The sequence below is a fragment of the Oncorhynchus kisutch genome, linkage group LG10 (assembly GCF_002021735.2).
Source record: "Oncorhynchus kisutch isolate 150728-3 linkage group LG10, Okis_V2, whole genome shotgun sequence".
NCBI classification, from domain to species: domain Eukaryota; kingdom Metazoa; phylum Chordata; class Actinopteri; order Salmoniformes; family Salmonidae; genus Oncorhynchus; species Oncorhynchus kisutch.
In genome coordinates this window covers 9,435,214-9,453,214 of record NC_034183.2, presented here as the reverse complement: position 1 = coordinate 9,453,214, position 18,001 = coordinate 9,435,214, and the positions used below count along the sequence as shown (strand labels likewise).

General features: G+C 39.8%; 1 protein-coding gene across 3 annotated transcripts in view; it reads left to right on the top strand.

The window, feature by feature from the left end:
- Window positions 1–17,657, top strand: part of LOC109897704 (lactadherin) — a 41,529-nt gene extending 23,872 nt beyond the window's left edge. Inside the window, exons 4-10 of one of the 3 annotated variants that reach the window (XM_020492229.2) lie at window positions 977–1,090; window positions 1,612–1,793; window positions 9,408–9,563; window positions 10,040–10,184; window positions 12,387–12,571; window positions 13,874–14,029; window positions 14,376–17,657. In XM_020492229.2, the coding sequence (XP_020347818.2) occupies window positions 977–1,090; window positions 1,612–1,793; window positions 9,408–9,563; window positions 10,040–10,184; window positions 12,387–12,571; window positions 13,874–14,029; window positions 14,376–14,519 (1,082 nt within the window). In that variant the 3' untranslated portion in view covers window positions 14,520–17,657. Of the gene's footprint in view, window positions 1–976; window positions 1,091–1,611; window positions 1,794–9,407; window positions 9,564–10,039; window positions 10,185–12,368; window positions 12,572–13,159; window positions 13,848–13,873; window positions 14,030–14,375 lie in introns of those variants that run through there. The other 2 variants (XM_020492228.2, XM_031833029.1) reach the window with 2 other exon arrangements.
- Window positions 17,658–18,001: the final 344 nt, after the last annotated feature.

Sequence of the window (18,001 nt, the reverse complement as noted above, 5' to 3'; positions counted from 1 at the left end):
TTTTCACCACTGGTTAGTAACAGTGTGTATTTATTATGGATCCCCATTATGGCAGCAGCTACACTTCCTGGGGTCTGGCAAAATTGAGGCTGTGTGTGAACCTGTGTGTGTGTGTGTGCCTCACTCACTCGTGGGTGCCTGCCTGGCACAGAATCACACTCTTCACTGATGGCTACTAGGGAGATTTGGGTCATATTCTACACAGATATGGTAAACATGTTGTCTGAAACGGCTCCATATGTAGTGCACTACTTTTGACCAGAGCCCATGGGGAATAGGGTGCTATTTCGGGGACACACACACACTGTCAATCTAGAGCTGTGCTCAAAGGAAGTTTAATCAAATCTTGCGGGCGAGAGATTAAAAAGTGTGTGTTCTCATTCCATTTTTTCTGAATACATGCTGTTCTCCTAGGGTGCAGCCGGTTGCCAAGCGCCCTCTCTAAAACATACACTTCCGGTTGTATACTGTTGGAAAGCGTGCCATCTAGGGGTATTTAGGGAGTTACAGAGATTTGGACCACACAACTGCTCATCTGAGCCAATTTGGCTGTTGTTCAGATGGGTCTTTGCTTTTATTAATACATTTATCAGGTTTAGAACAGTTATTTTTTATTTTTTTCTCCATCTAACGACTGCATCGCAGTGCTTGAAACGTCACAACAGACCCTGGTTCGATTCCAGGCTGTATCAAAACTGGCCATGATTGGGAGTCCCATAGGGCGGCGCACAATTGTCCCAGCATCATTAGGGTTTGGTAGGCTGTCAATGTAAATAAGAATGTGTTCTCAACTGACTTGCCTAGTTAAATAAAGGTTAAATAACTAAATATATATATATTTTAGATTCAGGAAAAGCGTATGTTGGAATAGGAGCACTTATTCTGTCCTTATAATCTTACTCATACTTTATTCTGTTCTGTTGATTGTACATATGGAATGCCAGTGCCTGATAGTGATCATGATGTCTCTCTCCAGATGTGAATGACTGTGCCAACCAGCCGTGCCAAAACGGTGGCTCCTGTAGGGACCTGAATGGAGACTTTAACTGCCGCTGTCCGTCCCCCTACGTGGGCAAGCACTGCCAACTGCGTGAGTACCATTCTCTATCTCGCGCGCACACACACACACACACACACACACACACACACACACACACACACACACTGGTTCTCTATTAGCTGCAATCTGCCATGTTATTTCTAAGTGCAATAAAATGCATTAGAATGCATCATTATGATTAAGAAATACATTCATGTAAGGTAGTTAATGTAATTTGGGGGACCGTCCAAAGCTGGCCTAGGTTTTTATTTTAATTTGAAGTTAAATTGACGTTCTTAAGGAAAAGAGTTGGGATGCTTTAGATGGATGGTCAATATTTTTGTCAGTCAGCCTGAATTATGGCTGTGTGGGACAGCGGTAGGAGCTACTGTAGTTCAGTCAGTGGACTACGCATGGGCTGGAAGCAGTCTGCCTGATTTTGTGGGGCGTGTATGTGTCCATACTGTATGAAATAATAAACCAGACTATCTTAAGTATATGTTACCTTCTTTTTTTTAGTTTCTCTTTCTATTGCATCTGAGTGCGTCTGTCTGTGTCTGTCCGTCACTCAGGTTGTATCTCTCTGTTGGGAATGGAGGGCGGAGGCATTGCTGAGTCTCAGATCTCAGCCTCGTCCGTGCACTACGGATTCCTGGGCCTGCAGCGCTGGGGGTCTGAGCTGGCACGCCTCAACAACAAGGGCCTGGTTAACGCCTGGACCTCAGCCTCCTATGACAGGAACCCCTGGATCGAGGTCAGTACGGTACAACAGTCAGGTTCCAATACCACTGTCTGGCTCGTGTTCTTTAAGCATAAAAACAGAAGAAAACTGACTCTAGCCAAGAGACTACCTGGTGTTGTATAATGAGAAAGGCTTTTTCTCTGCTTTGCAAATTGTGATAATAATCTGGTGCAGTTCCTAATGAACATGATCCTGATCTAGTCTAGCAGGATATCTCCATAGTAAAGTATCTCTCCCTTATCTACTGTTCTAGTCTAGCAGGGGATCTCTCCCTTATCTACTGATCTAGTCTAGCAGGGTATCTCTCCCTTACCCTGCTAGACTAGATCAGTAGATAAGGGAGAGATACCCTGCTAGACTAGATCAGTAGATAAGGGAGATATACCCTGCTAGACTAGATCAGTAGATAAGGGAGATATACCCTGCTAGACTAGATCAGTAGATAAGGGAGAGACCCTGCTAGACTAGATCAGTAGATAAGGGAGAGATACCCTGCTAGACTAGATCAGTAGATATCTCTCCCTTATCTACTGATCTAGTCTAGCAGGGTATCTCTCCCTTATCTACTGATCTAGTCTAGCAGGGTATATCTCCCTTATCTACTGATCTAGTCTAGCAGGGTATCTCTCCCTTATCTACTGATCTAGTCTAGCAGGGTATCTCTCCCTTATCTACTGATCTAGTCTAGCAGGGTATCTCTCCCTTATCTACTGTTCTAGTCTAGCAGGGTATCTCTCCCTTATCTACTGTTCTAGTCTAGCAGGGTATCTCTCCCTTATCTACTGATCTAGTCTAGCAGGGCAAGGAAGAGACACTATGGAGGATAGGTCAAAGCAATATATTGTGGCTGCCTACAAGGGAATAACTTCCACCGGTCTGTTTGTTTCCATATCAGTGCAGATAAGACTCGGACATACTTTTTAATTCTGACAAATGTAAAAGGTTTTTTATTCTCTGAGACTCATTGCATTGATGAATGTGGTTGACCTTGTCACATTTCTTGCCCTTTTTACATAGATTGATGTCATTCCCCTCTGTGTGCAGTGAAAGTTTCATGACTCTCTAGGATCAGTCATTCGAAACATTGTCTTCGTTAATGTTGACTAGTATATGGTAGCACATCTGACTGGAAACCATGTTGATTAGTACAGTCAAATACATTTAAACTCAGTTTTTCATCATTCCTGACATTTAATCCTAGTAAAAATTCCCTGTCTTAGGTCAGTTAGGATCACCACTTTATTTTAAGAATGTGAAATGTCAGAATAATAGTAGAGTGATTTATTTCAGCTTTTATTTCTTTCTTCACATTCCCAGTGGGGTCAGAAGTGTACATACACTCAATTAGTATTTGGTAGCATTGCCTTTTAAATTGTTTAACTTGGTTCAAACGTTTCGGGTAGCCTTTCACAATCTTCCCACAATAATTTGGGTGAATTTTGGCCCATTCCTCCTGACAGAGCTGGTGTAACTGAGTCAGGTTATTTATAGGCCTCCTTGCTCGTACATGCTTTTTCAGTTCTGCCCACACATTTTCTATAGGATTGAGGTCAGGGCTTTGTGATACCACACCAATACCTTGACTTTGTCCTTAAGCCATTTTGCCACAACTTTGGAAGTATGTCTGGGGTCATTGTCCATTTGGAAGACCCATTTGCGACCAAGCTTTAACTTCCTGACTGATGTCTTGAGATGTTGCTTCAATATATCCAAACAATTTTCCTGCCTCATGATGCCTTCTATTTTGTGAAGTGCACCAGTCCCTCCTGCAGCAAAGCACCCCCACAACGTGATGCTGCCACCCCCATGCTTCACGGTTGGGATGCTGTTCGTCGGCTTGCAAGCCTCCCCCTTTTCCTCCAAACATAACGATGGTCATTATGGCCAAACAGCTCTATTTTTGTTTCATCAGACCAGAGGACATTTCTCCAAAAAGTACGGTCTTTGTCCCCATGTGCAGTTGCAAACCGTAGTCTGGCTTTTTCATGGCGTTTTTGGAGCAGTGGCTTCTTCCTTAATGAGCGGCCTTTCAGGTTATGTCGATATAGGACACGTTTTACTGTGGATATAGATACTTTTGTACTTGTTTTCTCCAGCATCTTCACAAGGTCCTTTGCTGCTGTTCTGGGATTGATTTGCACTTTTCGCACAAAAGTACATTCATCTCTAGTAGACAGAATGCGTCTCCTTCCTGGGCAGTATGATGGCTGTGTGGTCCCATGGTGTTTATACTTGCGTACTATTGTTTGTACAGATGAACGTGGTACCTTCAGGTGTTTGGATATTCCTCCCAAGGATGAACCAGACTTGTGGAGGTCTACAATTATTTTTTTTGAGGTCTTTGCTGATTTCTTTTGATTTTTCCAAGCAAAGAGGCACTGGGTTTGAAGGTAGGCCTTGACCTTGGAGTCAATAACTCCAACTGACATGATTTATCAGAAGCTTCTAAAGCCATGACATTTTCTGGAATTTTCCAAGCTGTTTAAAGGCTCAGTCAACTTAGTGTATGTAAACTTCTGACCCACTGGAATTGTGAGAGTGAAATAATCTGTAAACAATTGTTGGAAAAACTACTTGTGTCATGCGTGAAAACTATAGTTTGTTAACAAGAAATTTGTGGAGTGGTTGATAATCTAGTTTTTATGACTCCAACCTAAGTGAATGTAAACTTCCGACTTAAACTGTGTATATAGTGATCTGACAGTAAACCATGTTCACTAGTATATAGTGATGACTAGTATATAGTGATTGATCTGACAGTAAACCATGTTCACTAGTATATAGTGTTGACTAGTATATAGTGTTGACTAGTATATAGTGATTGATCTGACAGTAAACCATGATGACTAGTATATAGTGTTGACTAGTATATAGTGATTGATCTGACAGTAAACCATGTTGACTAGTATATAATGATGACTAGTATATAGTGTTGACTAGTATATAGTGATGACTAGTATATAGTGATGACTAGTATATAGTGATAGATCTGACAGTAAACCATGTTGACTAGTATATAGTGTTGACTAGTATACAGTGTTGACTAGTATACAGTGTTGACTAGTATATAGTGTTGACTAGTATATAGTGTTGACTAGTATATAGTGTTGACTAGTATATAGTGATGACTAGTATATAGTGATTGATCTGACAGTAAACCATGATGACTAGTATATAGTGTTGACTAGTATATAGTGATTGATCTGACAGTAAACCATGTTGACTAGTATATAGTGTTGACTAGTATATAGTGTTGACTAGTATATAGTGATGACTAGTATATAGTGATGACTAGTATATAGTGATAGATCTGACAGTAAACCATGTTGACTAGTATATAGTGTTGACTAGTATATAGTGTTGACTAGTATATAGTGTTGACTAGTATATAGTGTTGACTAGTATACAGTGTTGACTAGTATATAGTGTTGACTAGTATACAGTGTTGACTAGTATACAGTGTTGACTAGTATACAGTGTTGACTAGTATACAGTGTTGACTAGTATACAGTGTTGACTAGTATACAGTGTTGACTAGTATACAGTGTTGACTAGTATATAGTGTTGACTAGTATATAGTGATGACTAGTATATAGTGATTGATCTGACAGTAAACCATGATGACTAGTATATAGTGTTGACTAGTATATAGTGATTGATCTGACAGTTAACTATGTTGACTAGTATATAATGATGACTAGTATATAGTGTTGACTAGTATATAGTGATTGATCTGACAGTAAACCATGTTGACTAGTATATAGTGTTGACTAGTATATAGTGTTGACTAGTATATAGTGTTGACTAGTATATAGTGTTGACTAGTATATAGTGTTGACTAGTATATAGTGATAGATCTGACAGTAAACCATGTTGACTAGTATATAGTGTTGACTAGTATATAGTGTTGACTAGTATATAGTGTTGACTAGTATATAGTGTTGACTAGTATATAGTGTTGACTAGTATATAGTGATGACTAGTATATAGTGATGACTAGTATATAGTGATAGATCTGACAGTAAACCATGTTGACTAGTATATAGTGATGACTAGTATATAGTGATCTGACCAGTAAACCATGTTGACTAGTATATAGTGATGACTAGTATATAGTGATAGATCTGACAGTAAACCATGTTCACTAGTATATAGTGATAGATCTGACAGTAAACCATGTTCACTAGTATATAGTGTTGACTAGTATATAGTGTTGACTAGTATATAGTGATAGATCTGACAGTAAACCATGTTGACTAGTATATAGTGTTGACTAGTATATAGTGTTGACTAGTATATAGTGTTGACTAGTATACAGTGTTGACTAGTATATAGTGTTGACTAGTATATAGTGTTGACTAGTATATAGTGATGACTAGTATATAGTGATGACTAGTATATAGTGATAGATCTGACAGTAAACCATGTTGACTAGTATATAGTGATGACTAGTATATAGTGATCTGACAGTAAACCATGTTGACTAGTATATAGTGATGACTAGTATATAGTGATAGATCTGACAGTAAACCATGTTCACTAGTATATAGTGATAGATCTGACAGTAAACCATGTTCACTAGTATATAGTGTTGACTAGTATATAGTGTTGACTAGTATATAGTGATAGATCTGACAGTAAACCATGTTGACTAGTATATAGTGTTGACTAGTATATAGTGTTGACTAGTATATAGTGTTGACTAGTATATAGTGTTGACTAGTATATAGTGTTGACTAGTATATAGTGATAGATCTGACAGTAAACCATGTTGACTAGTATATAGTGTTGACTAGTATATAGTGTTGACTAGTATATAGTGTTGACTAGTATATAGTGATGACTAGTATATAGTGTTGACTAGTATATAGTGATTGATCTGACAGTAAACCATGATGACTAGTATATAGTGTTGACTAGTATATAGTGATTGATCTGACAGTAAACCATGTTGACTAGTATATAATGATGACTAGTATATAGTGTTGACTAGTATATAGTGATTGATCTGACAGTAAACCATGTTGACTAGTATATAGTGATGACTAGTATATATTGATGACTAGTATATAGTGATGACTAGTATATAGTGATGACTAGTATATAGTGATAGATCTGACAGTAAACCATGTTGACTAGTATATAGTGTTGACTAGTATATAGTGATAGATCTGACAGTAAACCATGTTCACTAGTATATAGTGATAGATCTGACAGTAAACCATGTTGACTAGTATATAGTGTTGACTAGTATATAATGATAGATCTGACAGTAAACCATGTTGACTAGTATATAGTGATAGATCTGACAGTAAACCATGTTGACTAGTATATAGTGATAGATCTGACAGTAAACCATGTTCACTAGTATATAGTGATAGATCTGACAGTAAACCATGTTCACTAGTATATAGTGATAGATCTGACAGTAAACCATGTTCACTAGTATATAGTGATAGATCTGACAGTAAACCATGTTCACTAGTATATAGTGATAGATCTGACAGTAAACCATGTTCACTAGTATATAGTGATAGATCTGACAGTAAACCATGTTCACTAGTATATAGTGATAGATCTGACAGTAAACCATGTTCACTAGTATATAGTGATAGATCTGACAGTAAACCATGTTCACTAGTATATAGTGATAGATCTGACAGTAAACCATGTTCACCAGTATATAGTGTTGACTAGTATATAGTGTTGACTAGTATATAGTGATTGATCTGACAGTAAACCATGTTGACTAGTATATAGTGTTGACTAGTATATAGTGATTGATCTGACAGTAAACCATGTTGACTAGTATATAGTGTTGACTAGTATATAGTGATAGATCTGACAGTAAACCATGTTGACTAGTATATAGTGATAGATCTGACAGTAAACCATGTTCACTAGTATATAGTGATAGATCTGACAGTAAACCATGTTCACTAGTATATAGTGATAGATCTGACAGTAAACCATGTTCACTAGTATATAGTGATAGATCTGACAGTAAACCATGTTCACTAGTATATAGTGATAGATCTGACAGTAAACCATGTTCACCAGTATATAGTGTTGACTAGTATATAGTGTTGACTAGTATATAGTGATTGATCTGACAGTAAACCATGTTGACTAGTATATAGTGTTGACTAGTATATAGTGATTGATCTGACAGTAAACCATGTTGACTAGTATATAGTGATAGATCTGACAGTAAACCATGTTGACTAGTATATAGTGTTGACTAGTATATAGTGTTGACTAGTATATAGTGTTGACTAGTATATAGTGTTGACTAGTATATAGTGTTGACTAGTATATAGTGTTGACTAGTATATAGTGTTGACTAGTATATAGTGATGACTAGTATATAGTGATAGATCTGACAGTAAACCATGTTGACTAGTATATAGTGTTGACTAGTATATAGTGATGACTAGTATATAGTGATAGATCTGACAGTAAACCATGTTGACTATTATATAGTGTTGACTAGTATATAGTGATTGATCTGACAGTAAACCATGTTGACTAGTATATAGTGATAGATCTGACAGTAAACAATGTTGACTAGTATATAATGTTGACTAGTATATAGTGATAGATCTGACAGTAAACCATGTTCACCAGTGTATATAGTGTTGACTAGTATATAGTGTTGACTAGTATATAGTGATTGATCTGACAGTAAACCATGTTGACTAGTATATAGTGTTGACTAGTATATAGTGTTGACTAGTATATAGTGTTGACTAGTATATAGTGTTGACTAGTATATAGTGTTGACTAGTATATAGTGTTGACTAGTATATAGTGATGACTAGTATATAGTGATAGATCTGACAGTAAACCATGTTGACTAGTATATAGTGTTGACTAGTATATAGTGATGACTAGTATATAGTGATAGATCTGACAGTAAACCATGTTGACTATTATATAGTGTTGACTAGTATATAGTGATTGATCTGACAGTAAACCATGTTGACTAGTATATAGTGATAGATCTGACAGTAAACAATGTTGACTAGTATATAATGTTGACTAGTATATAGTGATAGATCTGACAGTAAACCATGTTCACCAGTGTATATAGTGTTGACTAGTATATAGTGATTGATCTGACAGTAAACCATGTTGACTAGTATATAGTGTTGACTAGTATATAGTGTTGACTAGTATATAGTGTTGACTAGTATATAGTGTTGACTAGTATATAGTGTTGACTAGTATATAGTGTTGACTAGTATATAGTGTTGACTAGTATATAGTGTTGACTAGTATATAGTGATGACTAGTATATAGTGATAGATCTGACAGTAAACCATGTTGACTAGTATATAGTGTTGACTAGTATATAGTGATGACTAGTATATAGTGATAGATCTGACAGTAAACCATGTTGACTAGTATATAGTGTTGACTAGTATATAGTGATTGATCTGACAGTAAACCATGTTGACCAGTATATAGTGATAGATCTGACAGTAAACCATGTTGACTAGTATATAGTGTTGACTAGTATATAGTGATGACTAGTATATAGTGATAGATCTGACAGTAAACCATGTTGACTAGTATATAGTGATAGATCTGACAGTAAACCATGTGTGTTTGTCCTTTGTGCAGATTAACATGCAGAGGAAGATGCGTTTCACGGGCATCGTGACGCAGGGCGCCAGTCGCATGGGGTCAGCAGAGTTCATCAAGGCCTTTAAGGTGGCGTCCAGTCTGGACGGAAGGACCTACACTATGTACCGCCTGGACAGACAGACGAAGGACACTGTGAGTGAAAACACTCTCATCCTCTGAGTACACACACACTATGGCAGATTTCTGCATTTGCACCATCTTCTACATATAGTGCATGTATTGAGTGTTCTATTTAGGGTCTAGGGCAGGGGTCTTGAACTCTGACCCTACGAGGTCCGGAGCCTGCTGGGTTTCTGTTCTACCTGATTATTAATTGCACCCACCTGGTATCCCAGGTCTAAGTCAGTCCCTGATTAGAGGGGGAACAATGAAATAATGCAATGGAACTGGCTTCGAGTTCCAGAGTAGAGTTTAAGGGGAATAGTTTATACATTCTATTCAGGGAATGGGGTGCCATTTCGCTGGATATGAAAAAGGCATAGATTTGTTTGGGTTGGTGAACTCTGCCTTCTACAGTGTCACGCCGGGGCCACCCGTATGAAAAATGAATGCATACATGACTAAGTCACTTGAGATCAAGTATAATATTCTTTCTTCTACTTCTCCAGGTGTTTGTGGGGAACGTGGACAACGACAGCACCAAGACAAACTTGTTTGAGCCTCCAATTATCAGCCAGTACTTCCGCATCATCCCCGTGGTCTGTCGCAAGGCCTGCACCCTGCGCTTTGAGCTGGTGGGCTGTGAGCTCAATGGTAAACACACAGACGTGCATGCTTACTTTACACACACTTTACGCGCGCTCTCGCACACACACTCAGACACATGCGGACACTCCAATAACAATGTTAACAAACTCAAACAGAATTGGGTTTGATTTCAGTGTGTCGGATGGTTCTATGGTACAGAGGGTTTTGCGTTTTACCAGAAGGTTTTTGGTTGAGGTCTGACTGAAATGATACTGTGGGAAATCAGTCTGATCCAGTCTGACTCAGTACCTATCCAGATACTCATACATACTGCCCACTTTGCATCAGTCCTGTCTGGTTGAAAAAGTGATTTATCAACAACATATGGACATTTTTGCGGGGGAAACATTGGCAACGACATCTATCGTGTAAACATTGATCATATTGATCATCACAACCTTGTATCCACGCTAGTAGAGCTAGCGAGATTTTGGACTGCCTCTATGTCCTCTGCAGCATTTATCCTGATGCCATGGGTTGTCTGGCTTGGTTGTATCCTGATGCCATGGGTTGTCTGGCTTGGTTGTATCCTGATGCCATGGGTTGTCTGGCTTGGTTGTATCCTGATGCCATGGGTTGTCTGGCTTGGTTGTATCCTGATGCCATGGGTTGTCTGGCTTGGTTGTATCCTGATGCCATGGGTTGTCTGGCTTGGTTGTATCCTGATGCCATGGGTTGTCTGGCTTGGTTTAATTTACTGGGGGGAAAATGTGTCTGTTTTAAAAGTGTACAGAAATGTCCATCTTTGACTCTGTCAAAGCCATGCTATGCAGTTTATTGGTTATGATGATTCCACGTGTACCTCGTACTACACTCACCACACATGCACCTTACAAACATCCTGTAACACACTGACGAAGTGAAGTGTACGACTCACTGTGTCTCAGTCCATCTAACCTACACGGTACTGATACTGCTGTGGATGTACGACTCAGTGTCTCAGTCCAACTAACCTACACGGTACTGATACTGCTGTAGATGTACGACTCAGTTTCTCAGTCCAACTAACCTACACGGTACTGATACTGCTGTAGATGTACGACTCAGTGTCTCAGTCCAACTAACCTACATGGTACTGATACTGCTGTAGATGTACGACTCAGTGTCTCAGTCCAACTAACCTACATGCTCCACTAGTTGGCTGCCATATGTTGTCCATCTCTCGGTCTCTCTCTACTCCAGCATTTTCCAAACTCTGTCCTGGGGATTCCAAGGGGTGAACATTTCCTTTCCCCCCCCCACCACTACACAGCTAAATCAGCACTACACAGCGGAATCAAATTACCAACTCGTCATCAAGCTTGGATTATTTGAGTCGGCTGTGTATTTCTAGGACAAAAACCAGGACAGAGTTCAGGAAACCCTTCAAAGTCATAACGTGGGCTGTACAAAGTTCGGCCAACTCGGTTTGAAAATGTAGCATTTTAAATGACCGCCAAAAAGCTCCCAAGAACAATTGCATTCTATCATCAGAGAGCCAGCGTGGAAGATAAGTTGGGCGAACTCTGTATTCCTTTTGTCTGTATTCCGTATGTCTGTATGTCTGTATTCCGTATGTCTGTATGTCTGTATTCCGTATGTCTGTATGTCTGTATTCCGTATGTCTGTATGTCTGTATTCCGTATGTCTGTATTCCGTATGTCTGTATGTCTGTATTCCGTATGTCTGTATGTCTGTATTCCGTATGTCTGTATTCCGTATGTCTGTATTCCGTATGTCTGTATTCCGTATGTCTGTATTCCGTATGTCTGTATTCCGTATGTCTGTATTCCGTATGTCTGTATTCCGTATGTCTGTATTCCGTATGTCTGTATTCCGTATGTCTGTATTCCGTATGTCTGTATTCCGTATGTCTGTATTCCGTATGTCTGTATTCCGTATGTCTGTATTCCTTATGTCTGTATTCCGTATGTCTGTATTCCGTATGTCTGTATTCCGTATGTCTGTATTCCTTATGTCTGTATGTCTGTATTCCATATGTCTGTATGTCTGTATTCCATATGTCTGTAACGTACGGCTATGTGTTCTCACTACTCCGTCCACCTCTGGTAGTTACTGGCTGTCGTCATCCATGTGCTTTCAGTGTGCTGTTCACCGGCTGGCTTGGGCCTTTCCTGTCCGTCTCTTGTCTATCATACTTCTCTCTCTCTCTCTCTTTTCCCTCCCGTTGCTTGTGGTCTCACTTCACAGTGTATTCAAACACGGCAGGTTGCTCCGCACCCCTGGGCATGAAGTCGCGCCTGCTCGCCGACCGCCAGATCTCGGCCTCCAGCGTCTACCGCACCTGGGGCATTGAGGCGTTCACCTGGCAACCACACTACGCTCGGCTGGACAAGCAGGGCAAGACCAACGCCTGGACGGCGGACACCACCAAACGCAACGAGTGGCTGCAGGTAACTGCAGAGGTTCAGAGGGGATTTTGGGAAGTGGTGTGGGTGGTGGGGTCACTTAGTGGGCAGCAGATATCCTGGAGGTTATAGCATTGGGCCAGTAACCAAAAGTTTGCTGGTTCGATTACCCGAGCCAACAATGTGAAACATCTGTCGTTGAGCCCCTTGAGCAAGGCACTTAACCCCTATTTACTCCAGAGGTGTCATACTACTGTGTGTGACCCTGTAAAACAACACATTTCACTCCACCTATCTGGTGTGTGACAATAAAACATCTATTTCTATTTTGAGGGGGCTATAGTTGAGGGTGATTTGTGTTGGTGAGAGAGATTCTTCCAGAACGTTCCCTGTTTACTTTACCAACAAATTACTGACCATTTTTGAATTTGATGTATCTAAGGCAGCCCTTCGCAAAGATTCTCTTTCACTGTTTACCAACAAATTACTGACCATTAGTTTTGAACTTGATTTATCTAGGTTAGCCCAAGATGCTTCATTTTCGTGATGGGGAGATGTAGTGGGGGATACAGACAAGCCACCGCTGCTGCCACGGGGATGTGTAGTTCGAAATCTGCAGCGTTGCCACTACAGGTGGACCTGGAGTCCTGCTTGTTCTCCTTCTGTAACAGGTGGACCTGGAGTCCTGCTTGTTCTGAAGCGCTCTCCTTCTGTAACAGGTGGACCTGGAGTCCTGCTTGTTCTCCTTCTGTAACAGGTGGACCTGGAGTCCTGCTTGTTCTGACGCGTTCTCCTTCTGTAACAGGTGGACCTGGAGTCCTGCTTGTTCTCCTTCTGTAACAGGTGGACCTGGAGTCCTGCTTGTTCTCCTTCTGTAACAGGTGGACCTGGAGTCCTGCTTGTTCTCCTTCTGTAACAGGTGGACCTGGAGTCCTGCTTGTTCTCCTTCTGTAACAGGTGGACCTGGAGTCCTGCTTGTTCTCCTTCTGTAACAGGTGGACCTGGAGTCCTGCTTGTTCTCCTTCTGTAACAGGTGGACCTGGAGTCCTGCTTGTTCTCCTTCTGTAACAGGTGGACCTGGAGTCCTGCTTGTTCTCCTTCTGTAACAGGTGGACCTGGAGTCCTGCTTGTTCTCCTTCTGTAACAGGTGGACCTGGAGTCCTGCTTGTTCTCCTTCTGTAACAGGTGGACCTGGAGTCCTGCTTGTTCTCCTTCTGTAACAGGTGGACCTGGAGTCCTGCTTGTTCTCCTTCTGTAACAGGTGGACCTGGAGTCCTGCTTGTTCTCCTTCTGTAACAGGTGGACCTGGAGTCCTGCTTGTTCTGACGCGTTCTCCTTCTGTAACAGGTGGACCTGGAGTCTCTTAAGAAAATCACAGGTATCATCACCCAGGGGGCCAAGGACTTTGGCGCGGTCCAGTTTGTCTCTGCCTTCAAGGTGTCCTACAGTGACGATGGGCAATTCTGGAGCATAGTCAAGGACGATGTCACCAGCACAGACAAGGTCTGTTTTTTTGCATCTTGATATCCAAAGAAGTGAGCCCAACATGAATGTACCCAATGTGTGTGTAGGAATATGGACCAAGCAAAGTACTTCTTGACTATTAAATTAAGAGTTTATTTTTCTTTTTTTCTTCCCCCAGTTATAATTGACTCCTTTTTTATTTTCAAACAATAAACAGTTGCCATGAGATACAGACACTTCAACATATGTCATAGATTTCATGATGTTCTATAGATTCTGTGATGGGTGTTCAGTAGCTAACTAACTAAGTAGCTAGCTAACTAACTAAGTAGCTAATTAACTCTCATCTGTCTCTGTGCGTGTGATTCGACTCTCCAACCTCCAGATCTTCCCTGGCAACAGCGACAACAATGTACACAAGAAGAACCTGTTCGAGCCTCCGTTCTACGCCCGATTCGTCCGCATCCTGCCGTGGGCTTGGCACGGGCGCATCACCTTGCGAATGGAGCTGCTGGGCTGTGACGAGTAGCCCCGCCCAGGTCTCCTCTTTCCCCGCCCCACTCTTCCTTTCTTTCCAAAACCTCCTGAGCCACACCTGCACTGCCTTGATCAGATCTGTAGAGGGCAGCAAAACACCACGCCACCACCACAACACTGAGGAGGTACAAAACCACCTAATGGTTACTGCTAGAATTGGGTAGGGGTAATCTGATCCTAGATCTGTGCTTAAGGTCAACTTGTACCTCGAGCACACAGACTACTGCTGTGAACTGCATGGACTCTGAAACTGTCCTTCCTAGATCAAGGCCTCTGTGTTCAGAGTTTCAGAGTAGGAGTGTTGATCTTATTCATTATTATGATTTATTTTTTATTTTTTCACGAAAGGCAAAACTGATCCTAGATCAGCACTGCTACTGTATACGGGCTGAACCTGAAACCCAGTGATGTACAATAGTAGCTCATTTAGCTGAGATGTTTTTTTCCCAATAGAGGGTTTTCACCTGAACGTCCTGAAGTGAGTAAAATTGTGATTGAACACGTGTGTATTGTTAGCTTCCAAGCTGTGACTCTGCAGTGCTTTGGTAGATGTTTTGAACAACTTTGTGTTTACTTAATGAAGACTCCTCGTGTGACCATGGACTTTATACGAATTTCGTTCTTTTTTAAAAAAAATTTAAGAAATGTATACCAAATGTATTTGTTTGTTTCTATGTGTATGGTCTTAGTTAACTAGTCATAAATGCATTATGATTCATTATTATTTGCATTTTTACAAAATTTACGTTTTCTTTTAAGTGTACTGAACAGAAATATAAACGCAACATGCAACGATTTTAATGAGGAAATCAATCAATTGTCCTAACCCTATGGATTTCATATGATTGGCAGTACAGATATGGTATCTGTTGGTCACAGATTCCTTAAACAAATAATGGGCCTCAGGATCTTGTCACGGTATTTTTTTTTTGTGCATTCAAATTGGCATCGATAAAATGCAATTGTGTTCGTTGTCGGTAGCTTATGCTTGTCCATACCATAACCCCACCTCCACCATGTGGCACTCTGTTCACAATGTTGACATCAGCAAACCACGTGCCCACACAACGCCATGGTCTGCAGTTGTGAGGCCGGTTGGATGTACTGGCAAACTCTATAAAACGATGTTGGAGGCAGCTTATGGTAGATAAATTAGCATTTTAAATGATCTGGCAACACCTCTGGTGGGCATTCAGCTTGCCAATTGCACGCTCGCTCAGAACTTGAGACATCCGTGGCATTGTGTTGTGTGACACAACTGCATATTTTAGTGGCCTTTTATTGTCCCCAGCACAAGGTCCACGGACGGATCATGCTGTTTAATCAGCTTCTTGATAGGTGATCGAGTATCATTAATGGGGATGTGAAGATATTTGTGCTCAAAATTTTGGGGATCTGTTATTTCAGTTCATGATACATGGGACCAACACTTTACATGTTGCCTTCATATTTTTGTTCAGTGTAGTAGCAGACTTAACATTTAGAAAGCATATTCTAAGACTCTTATTCTGTAGTCTTGTGACATTCCAAAATCTCAAAGTAGTTGAATTCTATTTTAGTTGATTATTTTTTGCCAAAGAGAAACTACAAGTGCAGAAATACTACCTTATAGTATGTGGTGTTATAACATGTGTTATAACTAAAGTACGTGGTTTATTATAACTCTATGTACTCTGTCCAATAACAATGGTTTTATCACAACTCAATGTAATGCATTTATTACTAATTGACAAATATTATAAAGTAGAAAATATCGAGTTAGCACGTTGACGATGCTGCCGAGTGTCTTTCTCAGGTCTAGGCAGATCCATTCTAGCCTGATCCCAGATCTGTTTGTGCTGTCTTGCTAAACACAAACATACGAGTTGTCAAGACAGCACAACTGATCTGGGACAAGGTAGATCTATTCATTTTGTATGTGCTACTGATGTTGTTAACACTCCATGATACTACACAGCTCAACTCAATATCACTCAGCCATGTTTTCATTTTTTATTTTATATATATATATATTTTTCATTTTTTTTGTATTATATATTTTAAGGCACTTTCAGAGTCAGTTTGATTATTCTTTGCTGAGGTAAATATGTGAAATTGTGAATCCCAAAGTTTTGTACATTGAGGAAATACAGTATACATATTGTGACCATACATGTAGATTGAGTGTTGGAAAACAAAGATTTGTAATACTAGGCATCTGTCGTTTCACTGCATAGGAGAACGGTATATATGGCTTCCATAAGTTATCAGGAAGCAATTTAGATTTCTCTGTAGATTTCTGACTGGCAATAGCAGCCAAAACCACATTTCCATCAGTTTTATTTCTGAGCTGGTTATCCTTCCTAGTGTAAATACTTGTTATTATAAATTGTTCCTAGAAGATGGAATGTTTTGCAGCAGACTAATCAAATGCCATCCATTTCTCACAAGAGGGCCAAAATTATGCGTAGAATTCGAAGGCTGTGTCCACACTGATAAGATAGAAAATGAAAAAATGTAATTAAAAAAAGATTTATACGGTTGCACTGAACGCATCACATGACCGGCTATCTCCATATTGCTCCTAGATCATAGCTAACATTGTAAAGATCCCTCTTGAATTATGGGCTCGTGCAATAAGTTATTAGTTTTGATATATGAATGAATCTGAATCAAACACGAACAGCTGGACACGTGGGCAATAGATGTACACGCAGACAACGACGCAGTTAAGGCTATGGATGGATGCTAGTGTCAAACACTGTCCAAATATTTAGGATCTTTTGCAGACTGTTTCAAAACAGTTATCTGATGTCTGCATGCATTGTATTGTCTATGATTTCTCAGTTCCAACAGAGAAGTTTTCATTTATATATATATTTTTTCTGTACACTTAAAAAAAAAAAAAGATTGTTCATCAGACTAGTTCTTTCCGGTTCTTTCATTCCACAATGTCCTGGTTTTATGAGTCATGAAAAAATATACAATTGATGTGTTTTTTATGCAATATTATTAGTTACACATACTTTTACATCTTACAGTATTCTGACTGGATCTGATTCATTTTGTTCATGTTTCTGTTAAGAGAATTCCCTTGTTTGGCCTTTTGTAACTCTCAAGACATAGATAATAAAGGACTTAAATGCAGATAGTTTGTTTATCGTACAGTAAATAAACTGGTTTAAATGTCAGACTTTCTCCATTTCACCTGTATTGGGTTAAAGCTGCAATCTGAGATGTTTGCTGCAATTTTTGGTCAATCCTCAATGGGCAGAAACACAAATCCCACATTGTAGATTTAACCCTACAGTAACCTGAATCCATTTCAGATGTTTTCATTTCAAAAGGAGAAGATTAAAAGGGCTGAAATCTTTGGGTCAATCTGCCTGTTTAGCATTTTTTTTACGCCCTGGAGGCTAATCTCTCCCTCCTATATGATGGCGTTATCTAAATCATTACCCACAGCACCTTTCAAAAACCCTCCAATGTTGTCCT